The sequence below is a fragment of the Empidonax traillii genome, unplaced genomic scaffold (genome assembly GCF_003031625.1).
Source record: "Empidonax traillii isolate 1590-97213 ecotype Southwest subspecies unplaced genomic scaffold, ASM303162v1 scaffold856:size409766, whole genome shotgun sequence".
NCBI classification, from domain to species: domain Eukaryota; kingdom Metazoa; phylum Chordata; class Aves; order Passeriformes; family Tyrannidae; genus Empidonax; species Empidonax traillii.
In genome coordinates, this window is record NW_020956049.1 from 359,166 (window position 1) to 378,828 (window position 19,663).

General features: G+C 41.1%; 1 protein-coding gene across 2 annotated transcripts; it reads right to left on the reverse strand.

Moving 5' to 3' along the window:
* Window positions 1–1,860: 1,860 nt before the first annotated feature.
* Window positions 1,861–18,101, reverse strand: RHAG (Rh associated glycoprotein). Of its 2 annotated transcripts, none has more exons than XM_027902242.1 (10): window positions 17,895–18,101; window positions 13,358–13,541; window positions 11,524–11,674; window positions 11,195–11,342; window positions 10,285–10,448; window positions 6,985–7,122; window positions 6,634–6,745; window positions 5,818–5,908; window positions 4,891–4,964; window positions 1,861–4,078 (listed from the first exon to the last, which is right to left on the reverse strand). In XM_027902242.1, exons 1-9 carry the CDS (start codon window positions 18,004–18,006, stop codon window positions 4,925–4,927), a joined length of 1,140 nt encoding a protein of 379 aa, XP_027758043.1. In that variant the 5' UTR covers window positions 18,007–18,101; the 3' UTR covers window positions 1,861–4,078; window positions 4,891–4,924. The 2 variants fall into 2 exon arrangements, with proteins under 2 accessions (XP_027758043.1, XP_027758042.1); XM_027902241.1 differs by having other exon boundaries at window positions 5,818–5,903; window positions 6,621–6,745.
* Window positions 18,102–19,663: the final 1,562 nt, after the last annotated feature.

The following is a 19,663-nucleotide window of genomic DNA, read 5'->3' on the forward strand; positions in this document are numbered from 1 at the left end:
ACTCCCTCCAGTCTGTCCATGTCTCTTTTGTACTTGACACATTGAGAAGAGATGTCCTCTGTTGGCTGAGGAAAGAGGGCTGAGGTACAGTCTGACTCATGTCTTAAACTCTGAGTGAGCAGCAGAGAAAGAGATGTTTAAAGAAGCAGCCACGGAGAAGAAACCATCCAGCTTTTCACTGTTCTGCCAAAGAAGCTGAGCCACAGCTCAGCAGGTAAAAGTGTTTGAAAGATTTTCTAGTGGAAATATAGAGCCCCAATTTGTACCTGGCCTTGAGGCAAGAAGGTGAAGGCTGTGTGAGGGGAGCAAAGCATCAGGATCTGTGCAGACATGACCAGAGGCAGGGGAGAGGAGTCAGCCCCCGGGGATGGGGGTGCAGAGACCTAGAGGAAAAGTGCCCTGGCATGTGGCTGGGAGCCTGGAAAAGGAGCTCCAGCAAGCCTGCTCTTGTACTGCCTTACCCTGGGTCTGCTGCTGTCCCAGGGTCTCTTAAGGACAGAACAGGACATTTCACCTACCTGGAAAACGTCCTGGAAAAAGTCCAAGGCCTGTGTCCAGCTGAGTGCCGGTTGGCCTGATTCCACTCCACCTTCCCAGACAGGGTAAAAAGTCACAGAGAATGTCAGTCTTTCCACATATATCTGGAATTTAATTAATAACAAGGAGTTGAGGGGTGACGGAAAGGTGAACTTCTGCAGGGAGGCTTGTGAAGAAGAGGAAGAGCTCTCTTTTGGCAGAACCCTCACCATGCATACTTTGTTAGCAGGTGGATCCCACTGAGAGAGAAAGGAGACTATATATCCCCAAGAAATGTCAAACAAATACAGTTGGCCATCCGATAATTTAATTCCTGCATTTAATCAGCAACGGATTTGAATACAAATATGAAAAAAAATTTTATAAACAAATATTCAGCCAATGGCTTTAAAATAAACTTGCCTTTTTAGTTATGACATACAAAGATAGTGCTCTGACAGAGGTAGAACTGAAGAGCTATAAACAGTCTTCAAATTGTGATCGTCCACTGATGTTTTGACAATAAGCTTGACCTTTGGTTAGTTTAAATAAGAAATAATGAAAGTTTTTATTCACTTAAAGAAAATAAATCTTATTTAAGCTTTTTTTTAATGTAAAAACTAACGTCAAGGTAAGAACAAAGGTAAGACAGAATGTTGAATGAATATTGAAAGGGATAAAAAGTTGTCAGTCTTTCAAGAGAAAGAAAAGAAACATTGATAATCATGAGCCTTGAATTTATAGTAGTTTGCTTTATTTTTCAATCTCATCCTCTAAGTCCATCCTCCACTTCATCTCGTTTCCCTCCTTACTTTCCTTTCCTGTCAGTGTAAGGCTCCCTCATGGAAGAGCAAATATTGTAAAAAAAGAGTAAAATATTTTAAGCTTCTCTCTTTGAAGTGTCCAGTAACATATTACACAGAAGTTGTAACTAATTATTAAAGAAGCTCTACTGACTCAGGGTATTTAAAGTTTTGATTAACTGGGAAATAACCAACCAAAGAAAAAACCTTTAGACAGAGAACCAAATGCCACTGGCAGCTGAAGTATGGAGGTGAGCAGTTGGAGTAATGAACCTTCAGAAGAGAAAATCATACACTTCAAGGGCACAGTGTCATGGAAAACAAAGTAACATTTGAAGCTCTGATTAAGCAAAATGATCCATCTCCCTCCTCTGTTTTTTAGAGAGAACCTGAAGGATTGATTTCTCTGGGGCAGGAATCTTCTGAGAAAAAAAGGCAGAGGACAATAATGAGTTCTTAGAGGATGAGGGTCTGGATTACTACAGAAAGATCATAAGATTATAAAAACTGGAGAACAAAACTGCATAGTTCATTTTTCCTTTTTTAAAAAAAAAACACTAAAGATAACTGTTGAGGGCATCATTCACCACAAAAGGCTCAGCTTGAATATAAGGAAAGAATTCTTCACTGAAAGAGGGGTTAAACACTGGAACAGGCTCCCCAGGGAAGTGGTAGACTCACCGTCCCTGGAAGGGTTCTAAAAACAAGTAGACACAGCACTTCACAATATGGTTTAGTGGGAAAGGTGATATTCCATTCCAGGTTGAACTCGATGAGGTCTTTTCCAACCTTAATGATTCTATAATTCTCAAAGATTTGCTGACAGTGAGTGATACTCCCTCACTCAGGCATTCCTGGGTGGTCAACACTAAGAATCAGTGAAACTACCTCATCTCTGTAAGGTGAATGAAAGACCCTCTGAATCCCCAAACAGGATTTTGAGGGGTGACATTCCTGTATTAAAGATAAGATTTTTAAAGGCTGTCCACATATGGAATATTTTTCAAGTACTTCAATACTTTGCAAATTATGCAAAACCACTTCTAAAATCTTTACCTGTGCAATATTTACATTGTTAAATACTTTCTCCATGTTTACAAAAATGACTGTGTGAAAGTTTTGAAAGGATAAAGGGTATTTTATAGCCAACAAGGTAGAACAGAGTCAGTTGCTGCACATCTGCAAAAGAGCATCTCTGAACTGAAGTGTGTTACAGCAAATGTGTTTTCATCATGGGGAAAAAAGTGGCATATACAGCAGTACATAGCTGATATAACATCAGACAGCCCTGACTAGTATCTTTCTAAAGTTTTTCAAGGAAAACCACATCAGCAGAACTGAAAATATATGTGCCTATTTTATATGAGAGGAGATTTTCTCTTAACTCTGATGAGTCAGACTTGAAATAAGATGCTAATATAAACAAAGTCTTTAAAGTTCACCCACTTTAACTTGTTCTTCTGGGACATCAGTGGTAGCTTTCCATGTCCAAATAATGCACTGAAGTGTTCCTTCGGTTAGATTTCCCATCCATTGCTTCTCCATGGATTACTCCGTGCACGTGGGCACAGATGTGTGGTGTGAGTCTGCTCCCAGCTACTCTCATCTTGTAGAGTTCCTTCAGCTGCTTCAATTTTTCTCTCTCTTAATTGAGCAGCCACTGTCATCACTTCTCAGGTGGAGTTAATTTACATTAATTTAGCTTCAGTTTTCTTCTTTTTGCTTTCTCTTGTTTTGGGGGACAGTGACTTCAAAGTCAGTGACTCACCACATGGAAGTTCTCTGCTGAGTCTTCTGTAGGCTGGACGTGGTTTCTTTCCAAACAGTTCCTAACAACTCATGCTCTTTTGGAGCTAGCATTAGTTCAGTTCATATTTATTAAATTACCAGTGCTACAATTCACTTATTACTGCTGAACGTAATAAGACATATTATGCAACTACCTGGTTTTCATAGCTCCTACTCAACTCCCTTATTGTGTCCCTCCCTGAGACAGTCTAAATAAATCTGTGACTGTAATTAAATTTTTCACAATTTCACTTTCTTCTCCCTTTCAATAAACAAATTAACAATGAATCTTGATACTGATATTGCCACTTAGAATAGCTCATCCTTCGCTGTATTGTGCTTTGCCATGAGAATGACTTCAACATTTTTTTTCCTGTCATAATCAACTTTCAAAATACAACCCAATCTCCCCTCCTAATCCAAAAAAAAACCCCAAAAAACCACATTTTCTTGAAAAGGTTATATGGAATGCTCTGCTGAAAAGCTTGTTAGAATCTGAACAAAAATTATCAGTTAATTTCTTCTTGATTACCTCTATGCAGCTGTAGATGTAGTGTGATTGTAACTCAGAAACCTTGCAGTTAAATATATTATCCTGGAGTAATCTTGAAACCCAAAATTTGTTACAATAGCTGTATTGACTAAGTGGCAACTAAAGATAAAATATAGGTAATTTTTATGATGAACAAATATATTAGAAAAACCTAATTAATTCACCTGGGCTTGGTAATGACTATGTACTCTAAAATCAAGCTTATTTTATATTACAAAAATATAACTATCTACAGCTACTTCTTAAAACCCTCTGGTGGGGAAATACTTAGATGATGTTTCTTAGCATTAGAAATGGAAAAGAGTTTCATTAACACAAATATTACAGACTAATTATTTTTCTACATTGCAGCTTCAAATCTGCTGTTCTCATCATGGTTGCTGGAGTGAATTTCATGTCCTTTCTCCTCTTCTGGAACCTGCCATGAAAAACAGAAGAGTTCAGTTAATGAGACATACACTTACTTTTGCCATGAAAGAAGACTAAAATGTGCTAAGAATGTAATTCTATTTGTCTGTGTTATGTGTCTGCTTATCAACATTGGCACAGCCTGACATGAACCACCAGTTCTGGATTCTGACGGGTAAATTTAGGGTTTTCTTCATAGGAGAATTTCCTAACACTGTTTTGGTTGGTTGTGGGTTTTTTTTGTTGTTTGTTTGGTTGGTTGGTTTTTTTGTTTGTTTGTTTGTTTTGTTTTTCTGATTGTCATTGCTGCAGCTGATCTTTTGGCTCAAAATTTTCCCTTAGATTGCAAACCTCTCACCAAAAGCCAAATTGTGTGGTTGGTCCATATTGGAATTTAATTCATTAAATAAAACTAACAAGGACTCCTGTTTGCTTCACAACGTTTTATTGACAATGAATCCATGTCATGTATTAATTCTTGCCCTGCCTTTTTGGGTTTGTCCTGGCATAAAGGATAAAATTCAGGTTGTATAAATTAGGAGTGAGAGGATAGAGGATTCAGTGAGCTTTTAAAGGAGAAATAAAGAGCTCCACTGAGATATCAATCTGTTGGTTGTATTTCTACTTTTTGTTCAAAAGGCCACGACTAGCTAAGAAGTCCAGAAAATGTCCTGAAGTTGGCCTTGATAAGTCCACAGTCTGAGGCAGAGCAACATTTTTGAAAGATGACTCAAGTGTGCAAACCACCAACCCCAGGAGAGCAGGGCTGCAGTGTGCTGTACATTTTCCAGCATCATGAAAACAAAGGAGGCTGTATCTTACCTCCCAAAAAACAGAGTCATCAAAGCAGTTCTGGTCAGAGACTTGTCCCAAGAAGGGCAGCTTGAGAATACCACCTGCAGGAAAAACAGCATCAGAGGTTCAATAAATTGAGAAAATGACCAAATAAACATCCCTCAGATGTGCCCTGGGAAGTCAGCTAAAATTTCTGACTCATTTCCTTATCTACAGAAATATTCAACCATCCTGGAACATCAGGTCATTTATTCTGAGGGATGACGCAGATTTCTTCAAACTGAAATTTTCTGGTTTTGTTTTGGTTTGGTTTTGGTTTGGTTTTTTGCTTTTGTTTGTTTGTTTGGTTAGTTTGGTTTGGTATTTTTTTGTTTGGAAGTATTCAATAACACATGGAAACATGTGACGCCTCATTGAGAATGTATTAATCTCAAACTAGTTTCTGTTCAGAATTTTAAATCTGGAGAAGAATTCCATCCAGAACAACATCTTACTATTCCTTTATATATATAACCCAGTATCTTTGAAGCATGTATTCAGTAGGATATCTAGATTCATGGAATCATAGAGATATGGAGGTTGGAAAAGATCTCCGAGATCATCAAGCCCGACCCCTGACCAAACACCACCTTGTCAATGAGACCAGAGCACTGAGTGCCACGTCCAGTCATTTCTTGAACACCTCCAGGGATGGGGAGTCCACCACCTGGGCAGCCCCTTCCAATGCCTGACAACCCTTTTGGTGGAGAAATTCTTCTTATGTCCAACCTGGACTTCATTTCAAGATAAAAATATTGGAAAAACTGCTTTTCCCTGTTTGAGCTTCTGCCAGTGTGCCATCGTGAGTTACTTCTATTTTGTATTATTCACATGAAATTATTGATACATTGACGTTCTCCATGGAAAAGTCTCTAAGTTCACACATATTTCAGTTGCTCCATGCATCATACTGACCTGTCAATGCTCCTCCCACCAGTGCAATTCCAAGTGTACTTCCCAGGGCAGCGGCCTGCTTGCCAGGAGTTAGCTGGACACCGTGCCTGAAAGGGGTAGAAAACAAACCACCGGCTGTTAAAAAGCTGGTACGCTTTGAGACTGATAGCTGGTCTTAAAACACTGTACTTGCTGCCTGCTGGACTAAGTGGCTCATAGGAAAATATCCCAGAACCGTCAAGGTTGGAAAAGATCTCCAAGAACATTAGATCCAAGAAATCCTGCCACTGTTGTGTACAAGACAGAAATCGTGACTTTAACTTGGCTTGGTTTAGACTTCAGATGAAAACAAGGTCTTTGAAAAGGTTACTAGTATCCTGTAAGCCTTTAGGGAATGCTGCCTGTTGTCAAAAAGACCAGCATTTCATCTTCTTGTTGTCTTATAAGATGGTGGAAAAGGCCCATTTTGCCAATTTGTTTTGAAATATTACAGTTACCAGCAGTACAATTGTAGAATCATAATAAATATTTGTCTGTATTTGAATGGTTCTGTGCACTGGGCTTTTTTATGACGATTTTAATTTCTTTATTTTTATTTGCACTTTTAATCTGGAACAAACCTGGTATTTAAACAGTGTGTTAAAGGCAGGAGATTAAGAAGAATCCCATTTAAACCAGAATATGATGCATGTCATTAAATCAAAGGTGTATTTCTAAAACCAAAAAATAATCACAATTAGATCCAAAGAAGGTAGAAAATTAAGATAGATGTTCAAAATTTAAAAAAAAAAAACCAAACTTACTCTCATCTCTCTCTAACTCACCCTGTATCCCCTCCTGTTATTGCAGTTACTATGATGCCAGCGATACCTCCCAGAATTCCAGGCAAACCATGCAAATTATGGACTCCACAGGTGTCTTGAATGTTCAGCTTGGATTCCAACAGAGGCTGAAATGAGGGGAAATCGGCAGTTTATAGTGAGTTTATAGAATTCCATGATCTCTAGAATGAGGTGCAAAAGGAAGTAGTGCAGAATGACAAGAATCCAATATTATTAAAAGTCATTGTTGTTTAGAGTTTGCTGCGTCAGCCAGTTTCTATCTTCCCTTTCTAGCAAGTTCACAGAGCTCCAGGAAATCCAAAGGGCAATAAGGAAGTGAGAGCAGAGGTGGGTCCCCGGTACTTACAGACAAGAAGTGGAACCCAAGGACAGAGACAACTCCAGCAAGGACCCCAATGCACATGGCACCAAAAGGGTGAATGTTCAGGTCAGCACAGGTACCCACTGCTACTCCTCCTGCCAGGGTGGCATTTTGAATGAGAACCTGCAAAGAGGACACAGAAGGGGAGGTGATAAATGAGGAACGGAGGCTCCTCTTAGGGCTGAGTGCCTCTGAAGGCTCTCTTGCACACAGAAGCTTTCCTTTTCTTCAGGTGAGATTTTTCCAATGAACAAGGAACGGGAATTTAAAGCAGGGTTCCGTGTAACGTATTCTTGTGATCGGTTCAAAAGTTGCTCTAAGCTGCTTTAATGAAGTCCAGCTTTTGCAAAGTCACCAAAACTCATCTGATCTCTTGAGAATCCAGGCTGGATGAGTGAGAGCTGCTTCCTACAACAGCGGCAAATCCTGATCCTGATCATGCTGAGCTCAGACAAAACTGCAGCTGGTGGAAAGAAGTGAGTGAAAATACATGGCTGGATTTTAAGGCAAGAAGATGAAAGGTTTTCAGCCTGGCAGCACCAAGTTAGTTTGGTTTTGCCTGTTGTGCTGTTGCACTGTGAGATTGTCAGGGAACAGGTCCTTGCCTTGGGAGACCCATTTTGGCTCTTGTAATAAGGTAACTCAAATAGGACTGTCTTTGGAATAAGACCCAGAAGTGCACCTGAACACTGGACTAATATCACTGTAGTCCAGCAGGTCCTGTGGACAAGAGAGAATCATCATGTGTTCATAGAATCATTAAGATTGGAAAAGACATTTAAGATTATCAAGCCCAACCATCAACCCAGTACCACCACCATGTTCCCTGGACAGTCTGTTCCAGTGTTTTCCAACCCTTTCTGTGAAGAAATTGTTCCTAATGTCAAATCTAAACCTCCTCTGGTACAATTTAAGGCCTTTTTCTCTCATCCTGTTGCGTTTTACTTGGGAGAAGAGGCCGACCCCTACCTGGCTACAACCTCCTGTCAGGTACTTGTAGAGAGTGACAAGGTCCCCCTCTGAGCCTCCTTTTCTCCAGGCTGAGCCCCCTCAGCTGCTCCTCATCAGATTTGTGCTCCAGACTCCCACCCCCTGCTCTGTTGTCCTTCTCTGGACTCGCTCCAGATCTTGAATCCTTCCTCGTAATGACAGACCCAAAACTGAACCTAGGATTTGAGGTGAGGCCTCACCAGTGCCCAGCACAGGGGGATGGTCACTGCCCTGGTCCTGCTGCCCCTCTATTGCTGACACAGGCCAGGTACCAGTGGCTTCCTTGGCTACCTGGGCACACGTTAGCTTGTGTTCATCAGTTGACAAGCACCCCCAAGTTCTTTTCCACTAGGAAGCTTTCCAGCCACTCTGCCCCCAGACTGTAGCTCTGCAGGGGGTTGTTGTGACCCAAGTACAGGACCTGGCACTTGGCCTTGTTGAACGTTATACAGTGGCTCTCCAGCCTGTCCAGATGCCTCTGCAGAGCCTTCCTACCCTCCAGGAGATCAACACTCCCACCCAACTTGGTGTCATCTGCAAACTTGCTGAAAGTGAACTCAATCCCCTTGGTCAGGTCATCACAGAATCAGAGAACATGCTCAGTTGGAAGGGACCCACAAGGATCATGGAGTCCAACTCAATCCTGCACAGGACCATCCCCAAGAGTCACACCATATGCCTGAGAATATCATCATAACACTCCTTGAGCTCTGTCAACCTTGGTGCTGTGACCACTGCCCTGGGGAGGTTGTTCCTGTGCCCAACCACCCTAAGGGTGAAGAACCTTTTTCTAATATTTAACCTAAACCTCCCCTGACACAACTTCAGGCCATTCCCTTGGGTTCTGTCACTGGTCACCATAGAGAAGAAATCGGTACCTGCCCCTCCTCTTCCCCTCATGAGGAAGTTGTAACTGCAGTGAGGTCTCCCCTCAGTCTCCTCCACCTGAACAGACCAAGTTCCCTCAGCTGCTCCTCACATGACTTCCCCTCAAGGCCCTTCACTATCATTGTGTCCCTCCTTTGGATGCTCTCTAATAGCTGACCCTGGGAGGAAGACCATTACCATAATGTCTGAGAGCTTTCCACTTCCCAGACACAGTGACCACACTGAGGAATCACCACATACCTAAAGCAGGGTGGGTTGCCTCAGGGCCCAAGCTTACTCTATAGCTTTTACAAGTATAAAAGCTCTAATTCTGGCCACAGTTTGAGCAAAGGCTCCAGACAGCCTGGGCTGATAGATGTACATTTTAAATCTGCCTAATTACCCTTATGTAGAATGATAGAGTTAACCTAGAGGGGATTCAGAATTTTAAGGTAAAAAGCAGCTGTAATTCCCTGGGTGGACATGCTCCCCAGTACAACAATAAACATCTTCTCAGAGGAACAGAATGGAGTGTGGAATGAAGTGGAGACTGTGTGGCCCCTTCCATTGCAATCCCAGCAGAATGGGAAAACACTGTGGTACTAAAACCATACAGTATCTGTCTGATAATGGACAATCAAATTGTTCTGCTGCTGAAGCCAAGAGCCATGTCAAACCCCCTCCTCAGGTGCCAAACCATACCCCCCCCCCCCCCCCATTAAATACACCAATCATAAATAAAAGGTGTGTATGACTAGAGTCACTCAAACTCCACCCAAACATAAAGAAAATAGTATAAAAGTAAATTGAGGATAAGAGGAAAGTGGAAGAAGACCTCCACCAAAACTGCTGGGATCAGTCCACGGGCTGAGTCCATCTTCTCCCCTTGCAGAGGGATGCCTTGGGTGAGAAATATGGTCTGTATACATTAAATGCTGCTTTTAGGACTAGAGCTTTTGCTTGTGCTTGCCCCATAGCATATTAATTAGATTGTTTCATATCAGAGCTTGTCCTTGCTTCATGTATGTATTTTGTAAATTGCTTTAAAACATTTTTGCAGTAGACACAACCACCGACAACTCTTGAAACTTATTAATCTGTCAGAATTTGTATCAATAAAAAACATTATTCCACAAACTGCTAAAGTGAGTCCTTACAGTTGCTGATGGTGGATAACACCTTGGCAGGACCCTCTGAGGGGTCCTGACTCTGTTGAATTCCTCCTAACAAGGGAGGTTGAGGTACCCTCTGATCTTGTAGATCTGTTGGTGAAGGGCCTCCTTACGAGATGCTGACAGACTGTTGGACACCAGGGTCTCAACTTTCCTGGGGAACCAATGAGCAAATATCTGAACTCTCACCTTTCACGTGACACCCTTTTTATAGAGGGTTGACTCGATTTAACAGAGGTTATGATGCAATTCTTACCATGCTGAATTTGCCTCTTTTGTCCACCAAGCTGGAGAGGGCAAATGTTATGATGGTACATGCAGCCAAGGAATAGTAAGTGTTGATGATTGCTTTTGCTATGTCTCCCTCATTTGCAATGGCAGAGTTAAAACTGGGCCAAAACAGCCAAAGGAACAGGGTACCTGGATGAAAAACAAGTCAAAACAAAGCAAAGGCTATTCAGTCACTCGGGGCATTCTAATGGGAAAGACCCAACACAACACAGGTAGCTACATGAAATACGGGAGATGATTGAGAAACATGGACTAGCCAAAATGCTGGAAGAAGTAATAGAATACACAGAAGCTTTTGACACTGGCAGCTGGGATTTTGACACATGATCTCTGTCAAATCTTGGTAACATGTTGTGACCTCTTGTCACGGGCCACTTCCCGCCAGAGCTGACCACCACTGTGAAACCCCAGCCAGAATAAGAGGCATTAGCAAGACAGTTCACATGCAAATCCTTTATCTTCTGTAGGTATAACTGATAGTTTTAGCTGGTTGATCAATCTATGAATAGATCTTGTGGACACACAGGTTTCTAACAGTCATTACTATGACAGGCATAACTCAATCCTTTTAATTATGATGAATTTCTATGGAAATCCTGCTTAAAAGCAGAAGATTGAACAAGAAGGAAGTTACCATGAATGCACAGTGAAAACACATCTTTACTTTGATCTTTCCTTTCTTTTAACCAAGGAAAAGCTGTATAAATATATGTGTATCACTGAAAACATGGTGCATGCATCGGACTATGAAGAATTTGCCTCTAGGAGTATACTTCAGAAAATGAATGTAGGGCAATAATAGGTAATCAGTTAAAAATAGAGGGGGAAGAGGGATGAACAACTAACTGATCAGCACTCACTCTTGCTTCACTTACCAATCATGGCAAACATGTCAGAGTGATAGGTGGATTCATCATTTTCATGTTTGTTTTTCAGACCAGGACGATACAGCACTAAGGCTACAGCCAAACCAAAATAAGCTCCAAAAGCATGGATAGTCATTGAAGCTCCAACATCTGTGGCCTGTAATAGGGACCCAAAATAAGACCTCAGAGTTTATACGGCATAAAGATGAAGATGTGATGAAGGAGAAGTCTGGATGACTTTACTGGTTTAATTTCTATGGTAGAAATAAGAACTGGAAGTATTGCAAAGTGAAAGCATTTATTATAAAGGGAAAACAATTGTTGCTAAATAGTTGTACCTGAAGTACTTCGGTAACTAGATGTTCATTGCATGCAAAGATGGTGATCTCCAGAATTGTCAGGATCAGCATCTGAATGGGAGATGTTTTCCCCAGGACTGCTCCAAATGAAATCAAAGCAGTTGCTGTACTGAAGTCTGCATTTATCATGCTGAAGGTAAGAATAAAGCAAAAAAACATGTAAAAGAGAAAAGCAGTTTACAGGCTGTAATATCCAACAAGACATATCATTAATAAGAGCTTTAACTCTTCAGGTATAAAATTATCAAGATCATCTTTGGGGATAAAAATCAAACTAAACCTTTCCAGATGGATTTTGTAGGGATCTTACCAGCTGCTGAGGAATAAGTGTGGGAAGGTTTCCTCCTGCTAATGCCATAAATGTGCTCAACTGGTTGAAATTATAGTGAAAAAGCAGATGAGATGTGTATTGGAGATGTGCAGGGATATCACAGAATCATTTAGGTTGGAAAAGAACCCCTAAGACCACTGAGTTCAACTGTTAACACAGCACTGCCAAGTCCACCACTAAACCATGTCCCTAAGCACCACATCTGCATGGTTTTTTAAACACTTCCAGGGGTGTGACTCAAACACTTTCCTGCACAGCTGCTTTCATTGCTTGACAACCCTTTCTCTGAAGAGATTATTCATAATATCCAATCTAAACCTCCCCTGGCACAATTTGAGGCCATTCCCCTCTCACCCTGTCATTTGTTACCTGGGAGAAGAGACTGCCCCCCACCTGGCTACATCCTCCTTTCAGGGAGTTGTAGAGAGGTGAGAAGGTCCTCCTTGAGCCTCCTTTTCTCCAGGCTGAGCTGTCCCAGCTCCCTCAGCTGCTCCTCATCAGATTTGTGCTCCACACCCTTCCCCAGCTCTGTTGCACTTCTCTGGACATGTTCTAGCACCTCAGTTTTCAGCCCTGACTGCCATTTGGATTTCAAAGATGACAGGGAGGTCTCAGCTTCAAGACTGATGGTTTATATCATTCTGAAAGTCTTGCATGACTTTCTGTCACTGTGTGTCGTGTTCGCATGAGCTGTCAGGCAGATTCAGCACTAACGTGTTTTGGGGAATGGCAAAGGTAAATAAAACCCTAAATTTGTCAAGAACTTGGAGCACAGAGAGGTAATAAATTATGGGTCCCTCTACAAATGCCTGCCTGTGAGCATTAGGGAGCTACTTGTAGTATTCCTACTTGTCCCACAGTAATGTTTGGATGGTGTTGCTTTCAAAATTGTCTACAAGTTGCCTCAGAAAATAGAACTTCAGACGTGAAAAACACTCTAAGACCTCGGTAGAAGCAGAATAGATGAATGGGAGGGGGATTAAAAGTTACTGGAGACATTGCTCACGAGGGCTCTTATTCTATGATCGGTGTTCAGACCCTGCTGCAGTGTGATGCTCAGGAAAATCACTCCTTAGGAAGTAGAAGAAAACCTTGTGAGTGGATAGAGATGCTGTTCCAGACTTTCTTCTGTGACCCTGTGTGTCATGGAAAGACAGCTCCTTCCATGCCTGCTGGATGCAGGATGTGCTGTGCTACTGCTGAAAGCTTCCAGCTTCTACAACTTCAGAGACTCAAAGCAATCTCTCTGCAGAACCCACGGCCCACACATGACGAGGCATCTCGAATTTCATTTCACCCCTTGGCTCCTTTGGCCCAGGTTGGCCCCCTTAGAGGTGAAGAGAGATGGATTTTGAGAGGTGGACAGTAAGGCTTAATGAAATGTAGGTGAAACTAAGGTCTGATACCATAGATAGTGCAGTTCATGGCTTCTCCTGATATCTTAAGGGATAGAAATATCAATTTTTGTAAATACACTTATACCTTTTGAAATCAACTTGGATTTTCCCTCCATGCATGTGCCAAAATCCTTGCATCAGGGTTCCCCACTGGAGACCGAAGGCAGCAATGAGCATGTTGATGCCAACACTGCTGAATCCATATTTCTTCAGGAAGGTCATCAGGAAACCAAATCCAACAAATATCATCACGTGGACATCCTGAAAATCTGAAGGGAAAACATGTCTTTGCAATGATGATGAAAAGTGACTGGGAATGGTAGAAAGTTAGGGATAAAAGAGGATTTAATAGAAAAGAATTTCGAAGTCCTGTCATGGATGTGATCCATTCTCCTCCACTTCATGACCAGTCTACTAGTTGAAGACTGAGTTTCTGGGAGATGCAATGCCTAATTATTGATAATATCATTACAGAAATCATTCTAATATCATTACAGAAAGAACATTATGCTTGGGATCCCTAAAAGCTGCTGTACCAGACATTGATTTATTTACATGGATAAAAGAAAAAGTCTTTTTAAGGTAAAGTTTAAATTAAAAAATTAATAACATTAGTCAGCACACATTTAGTCTTTCTTCAAATGTTTGAGGTTTTTTTTCCAAATACGAATTTTGTTAAAATTTAGCTAGTTCTTTTTCCACTTTTTAAAGTTATTATGTTTAATTTTTTTTTTTTTAGGCTTTTAATAACAGTGGAATTCATGATCACAACATGGATATTTTATATGTTAAAATATTTTCTTACTCTTAAGTTTTATGTGATTTCACTAACTCTAAACCAAACAGGTCTGAGCGCTGTAATAACAGCTTTTTCTCTGCTTTTAAATACGAACCTCTAGTATAGAGAAACCATTTCTTTTAATTTCTATTACATTGGTCTTAGATGCCAATACATACAAAAAACTTGAGACATTGAGCTGGTGAGTATAATATTTGGCACAAAGTTACAATTCCAATTACTTTAAGCATTCCTTAGTTTTGCTGTATGTGTTACCAGGTTCAGCCAAAAGAGGGCCCAGAAGTATAAGTTACTGGACATTCCTGATAAACTCTTCTATACTTTCAGTGTCATATTCCAGCCCTGATCTAGCACTGAAATACTTAAAGGTGTGTAGGAAGAGCCTTTATGTTGCATCTAAGCAATGGCATTGTTAGTTGGTTTGGAATTGGGTGATCTTCACGGTCCTTTCCAAGCCAGACCATTCTATGATTCTATAGGAATGCAGGAGGTTCACAAACATCCCCAATACTATTGCCTCCTCCTCAGGCTGGACATTTTAAAGCTGCCCGAGCTTATTTACACAAATAAGTGTAAATTAGAAGTCCTGATTAAAACTAGTTTAATTCATGGGTGTCGAGGACAAATTCCGTCTAGTCTAGCCTATACCTTGAGCTTTAAGTGCCTTAATGCTTTGTTATAGAGAAGAGTGGGTCTGGAATGATTTTAAGCGATGAAGAAAACAGCCTGATTTGAGCTGAAATGTTTCAGTAACTAGCTGTGTTTAGTAAAGCACAGTACTTCTATTTTGTGAGGCAGGAAAATAAAGATTGGGAAAAATGCTCCAGCAGATCCTGAGCAAAACCACTGCACAGGATTCTGCAAGGCTACCCAGGACCAACATAATAATTCCGCTGCAAGGTGGTTAGTCTTAACACAAAGATGCTTGTGGTATCTTATACTAAAACTGATTGCTTTGCTTAAAGTAGTAAACCACAGAACCTTGAAGAGTGTGCACTTTGTAGACAGCTAAATTTCAGAGGAAGGGGTCTTAAAAGTGAAAATAGAGGTATTATGAAGTCCTGCTTTTTATTCTCATTCATTATGGGGAATGAGCTCTGTCAGGTCAACATCACCCAGCCCAGCATGACAACCCTGGTGTTTGCTTAGTTTTATGTCTCTACCTGTAAACTGAGCAGCATGGCCAAAAGGCACATGGCACAGGTTGATTCACACCTGTGCAGCTACATGTTCTTCTCTCCCAAAACACTTTGCCCACCTGTACTACTGATTAAAAGCAGTCCCTTATTCATGCTATGCTTAAAACCATACCTAGGAGGAGGTAAAGGGGATGGTTTGTATGAGCCAAACCTGATCCAGAAGGTTGCTCACAGGTCAGCTGTGTGGGCAGATGAGGGACAGCATGCAGGAATAGCACAGTCTTACACTGCCTGTCCAGGGAGGAATGGGAGACAGCAGGAAATTCCTCCCACAACTTTTAGACACAAGTATTAGGGAAGAAAGAACTATAGGTGGTCCCTAACTGGATAGGTTACATTTAAAGAGCCATACTGTAGTGTTGGCATCCAGCATGAAGTATCCTCTTCTTTGTGATGTTGATGAGGCTTCTGCCCTCTCTCTGATGCCTTTTTAAAATGGAGATATTAAATTAAAGCAGCCTATCCCAGGAGCTGCTCAGGGAACACTGTGCCCATGGTGATGTGTGGGGCACAGGCAACTTCCACCCAGAAGAGTTTTACTCAGAAATGCGCCACAGTCCTGGGAGACTATTAAATTACTGGCACTAAGCAGAAGAATCCAATGCACCTTCCTTCATTTTCCTTTGTAAAGGGGACTCTAAGAAAATGCAGTCAGTTTAGTACCAGAGCCAGAGGTATGATACTGAGAATGGAGAAGGCATTTTCTCTGTTCTTGAGAGGTGAAAAACCAGTAAACTGAATATAAACGTCCTGTGTCCTAAACATCATCCTTCTGGCTTACCAAATTATACAAAGATACCCCAAACAGTTTTGTTCTGTGGTTGTATCTGTTGTTGTCATGTTCTTCTGGGATAGAGTCAGAGAAGAGGTAGGTGGAACGGTGTTTTAGGTAATAGTTATTAAAAAATAACAGTAAACAGTACAATTATCTGTGCTGTCAAACTATTACTGTGCTTTCTGGCATAGCTTTTGCCTAGGTGTCACCTTCTAGGTGACAGTGGACCAAGAGTCATTCCCAATATACTGTCTAGCTAAGGCCACCTAATTTAGGAGCTTGGATAGTTCAATACAACTGGAATAGTTCAATATGGTCTCAGCTAAGAGAGCTGGGGTAGTTCAGCCTGGAGTATAGAAGGCTCTGGGGAGAACTTAGAGCACTTTCCAGTACTTAAAGGGGCTATAAAAAAGAGGGAGAATAACTTTCAAACAGGCAGATAATGAAGGAAGAAATTCTTCATTGTGAGAGTGGTGAGACCCTGGCACAGGTTGCCCAGAGAAGCTGTGGCTGTCCCATCCCTGGAAGTGTTCAAGGCCAGGTTGGCCAGGGCTTGGAGCAACCTGGTCTAGTAGAAGGTGCCCTGCCCATAGAAGGGGGTTGGAATGAGATGATCTTTAAAGTCCCTTCCAACTCAAACCATTCTCTGACTCTTGATTATCATCGATGTGGCTGAGCTGTGTCACAGAAATGGAAGGGGCTCTGGCATAGCCTAAGTCCCTGTGTCTCAGGGATACTGCTGCATTTCAGTGGAGTTAACCCAAATGTGGGTGATAAGCCCCTGATGTTCATCAGATGACTTGCATCTGGAGCTGAACAATGCTGTGCATTCACTGTTCTGTCAGCCAGACAAGGCTCTCTGTGAGAATACCTGACACAAGACTAGACCCTGAGATCACATTCCCCTGTAACAGTCACTGAAAGGACAGTTAGAATGAGACAAAGCGAGGGATACATTCAAAATTACACGGGTACTACATATAGGCAAGGAGTTCTGTACTTCTGTGACCCTCATTAACAGGACTGCAATCAGGGCTACAAGTCATTGAGACATCAGAGCCAAGAAAAAGAATAAGAAACCTTCAATACTGCCAGGAGAACACAGTCTGCAGCTCTGCAAATTTTGTTTTCTATTTATTCACAACAGTCTTATCTTTGCATGAGGAGGAGGAGGGTGAGAGAAGTCAACAGCTATTTCTCAGGCCGAAAGCTTTTTCCTTGATCTTCCTCAAGCATTTGCAGAGCAACAGATCAATAGAAACATTTGAAGGCTAAGCCATCAGTGCCTAAAGGAGCCACTGCTTTGGAAGAGAGCAAGGGGTTATCCACCTTGTCACGAAAACTATGGCCCTTCATGGAGTCTGTATTCTGCAAAGATTTTGTAATGATGATGCACATGCTGCCCAATTTCCATGTTCTCATAAGACAACCTTTCAAAACCTGGATGATTAATGTTCTAATAATTTTAATTATTTAATACAGTTATCAGGATAGAAGTTCTGGCAAGAAACACTCCCATCTATCTCTGGAAAATGCTGGGACTTTTCAAAGCAATACGTAGTTCTCCAAGTTTTAACCTGCTGTGCAAATGCTAGAACTATTTTCAGGACTCTTCTCTCCCAGAACAGTGAAATTCTCAGCAGTTAGGTACTTACAGAATTTTACATGTGCTCAGCTTGAATTTGTCTTTGAAGCCTGCTGCTTTCTCACCTCAGAAAAATTTGTTTGCCCCAGAGAACGACATTGTTTTCTATCTGTATCAGCAGGTCTCATAAGCTATTCAGAAATCTTGCCTAGGATTAGCTTAAAGAAATTCTAACTTTGATAACTCTTAGACAGCAACACTTACGTGGGTATAAGGAGTCAGACTCTCTCGTGCTTTTATATTCCACAAATATCCCAAACAAAACAATGATGATGACTTCCAGAAGGAGTGCCAGGATGGAGAACTTGAACCTCATGTTGGTGTCCGAGGCTGAAGGCACTGCTGCAGAGCAGGGGGCTGGCAGAGCTTGATAATGGGCGTTTGCCTCCAGCAGAGCTGCCTAATTCAGTGGGACTGAGTGATACAGCAAAAAAAAAAAAAAAAAAAAAAAGAGATACAGAGACATGAACACACCGTCACACCCACTATGGGAGGGAAATATTATGGATCAACGTAGCGATTTCTATTTCCCAGGCTATTTCTGTGTGTGAAATCCTGCTTACATACCTTTGATTCCCCCCACTTTGTGTTCCAAACCAGCTCATTCAGCCACAGTTGTTCTTCTCACTGCCTTCCTTTAAAAAGGAAACAGCCTTCAAGAAAATCTCACAGAGCCTGGTTTGCTGCATGTAGTAAGGAACACAGCAACTCTCAGCTGTGGTCAATAATATTTTCAAGTTGTAGCCCTTCTTTGAAAAGGTAGACAATTTCTTATCTCAAATAAAACATGGAAAATCTCCTACCTCTTCACATAGGCTGTGATAAGCAAAGAGAATCTCTTTCAGCATCCTGAAGACGTACTTGGTTTTATTTCACAGTGAAGTTCTCATTCTCAGAGCACAAAGTCTCATTGTAAACTTCTACTTAAAAAGAAAATGATTGTACTTCTTTGCAAGTAAAAAGGTTATTCCTAGTTCTTAAAAAAGAAAGCTTTACATTATCAAAAAAGGAATTTGAAGAAAACAACTCATTTTTTTAATTTGAATGATTGCTCTTTTTTTCACATTTCCTTTAACTCAGATAATGAAAATAATCAACACCAAATCTTTTACATAGTTTTAAAAAGCTCGGGGTATAAGCTTTCTCAAGAAATGAAGGAGAAAATCAAATTTCACTTAGATTATTGTTGGATGATCTTTTGCTCTCAAGAGTCACATCGCTTGTCAAAATTTGTTTTGGCTCCTCAAAGTTTTGTGGATGAAAAATCATATTGACGTGAGGGCGAGTAATTTTGTCTCTGTTAATTCATTAATCAGAAGATAGGACAAAACTGTACAGTAGGAGCCTTTATTTAATAGAAAATTGTACCTTATATAGTAGACATGGGTCATGTAGCAGTAGAGCCAGGGTACAACAGTAAAACACTGTATTGGTTCTTTGGGTATAAAAATCATCTTAATATGTAGATTCTGGGAGATGATGTTCCACTGGGCTGCTGTCCTGGGGAGATGTTGTTGGAAAACTGCTCAGATGAGATTTAAAGAACTCAGTTATTTTTAAGGTAGCCCTGTGCTGGTACACAGGGGCAGTGCCATGGCGTTTTTTCTGTTCCTAAGGCCGATTCACCATTTTCTAATACAACAGTAGAATTAGGCCATAATCCAAACTAACTTTAAAACTATCTCAGCTTTTTCTCCTCACAAATGAGTCTGTGGGTTTGGAAGGGAAATCAAATTATTCAGCAAGAACACACCAGTCTATCAGAGAATCAAGCAAGTGGCAAAGCTAAAATAAGAACAGACGTGGTTTTTTTCCTTCGTAGAGGCTGTATTTCATTCAAACAGCTCAAAGAGAGGAAGCAGGGCTTTGTTAAAAGACTACTGCTCATCCTTGCTGTGCCACAGGAGAAGACAGACAGCCAGGTTTGACTGTGAGGACCTGCGAGCTCCTACATTAGCAGAGGAAGTGATTAA

Bases quoted from the DNA above. Each gene is read 5' to 3' on its own strand.
- RHAG (XM_027902241.1), bottom strand. From the start codon at position 18,006: ATGAGGTTCAAGTTCTCCATCCTGGCACTCCTTCTGGAAGTCATCATC. The intron at 7,123-10,284 runs GTAAGAATTGCA...TCCTCTTTGCAG, and splicing joins AAAGAGGCAAATTCAGCATG to GTTCTCATTCAAAATGCCAC. The intron at 4,079-4,890 runs GTAAGATACAGC...TTTTCATGGCAG, and splicing joins ATGACTCTGTTTTTTGGGAG to GTTCCAGAAGAGGAGAAAGG.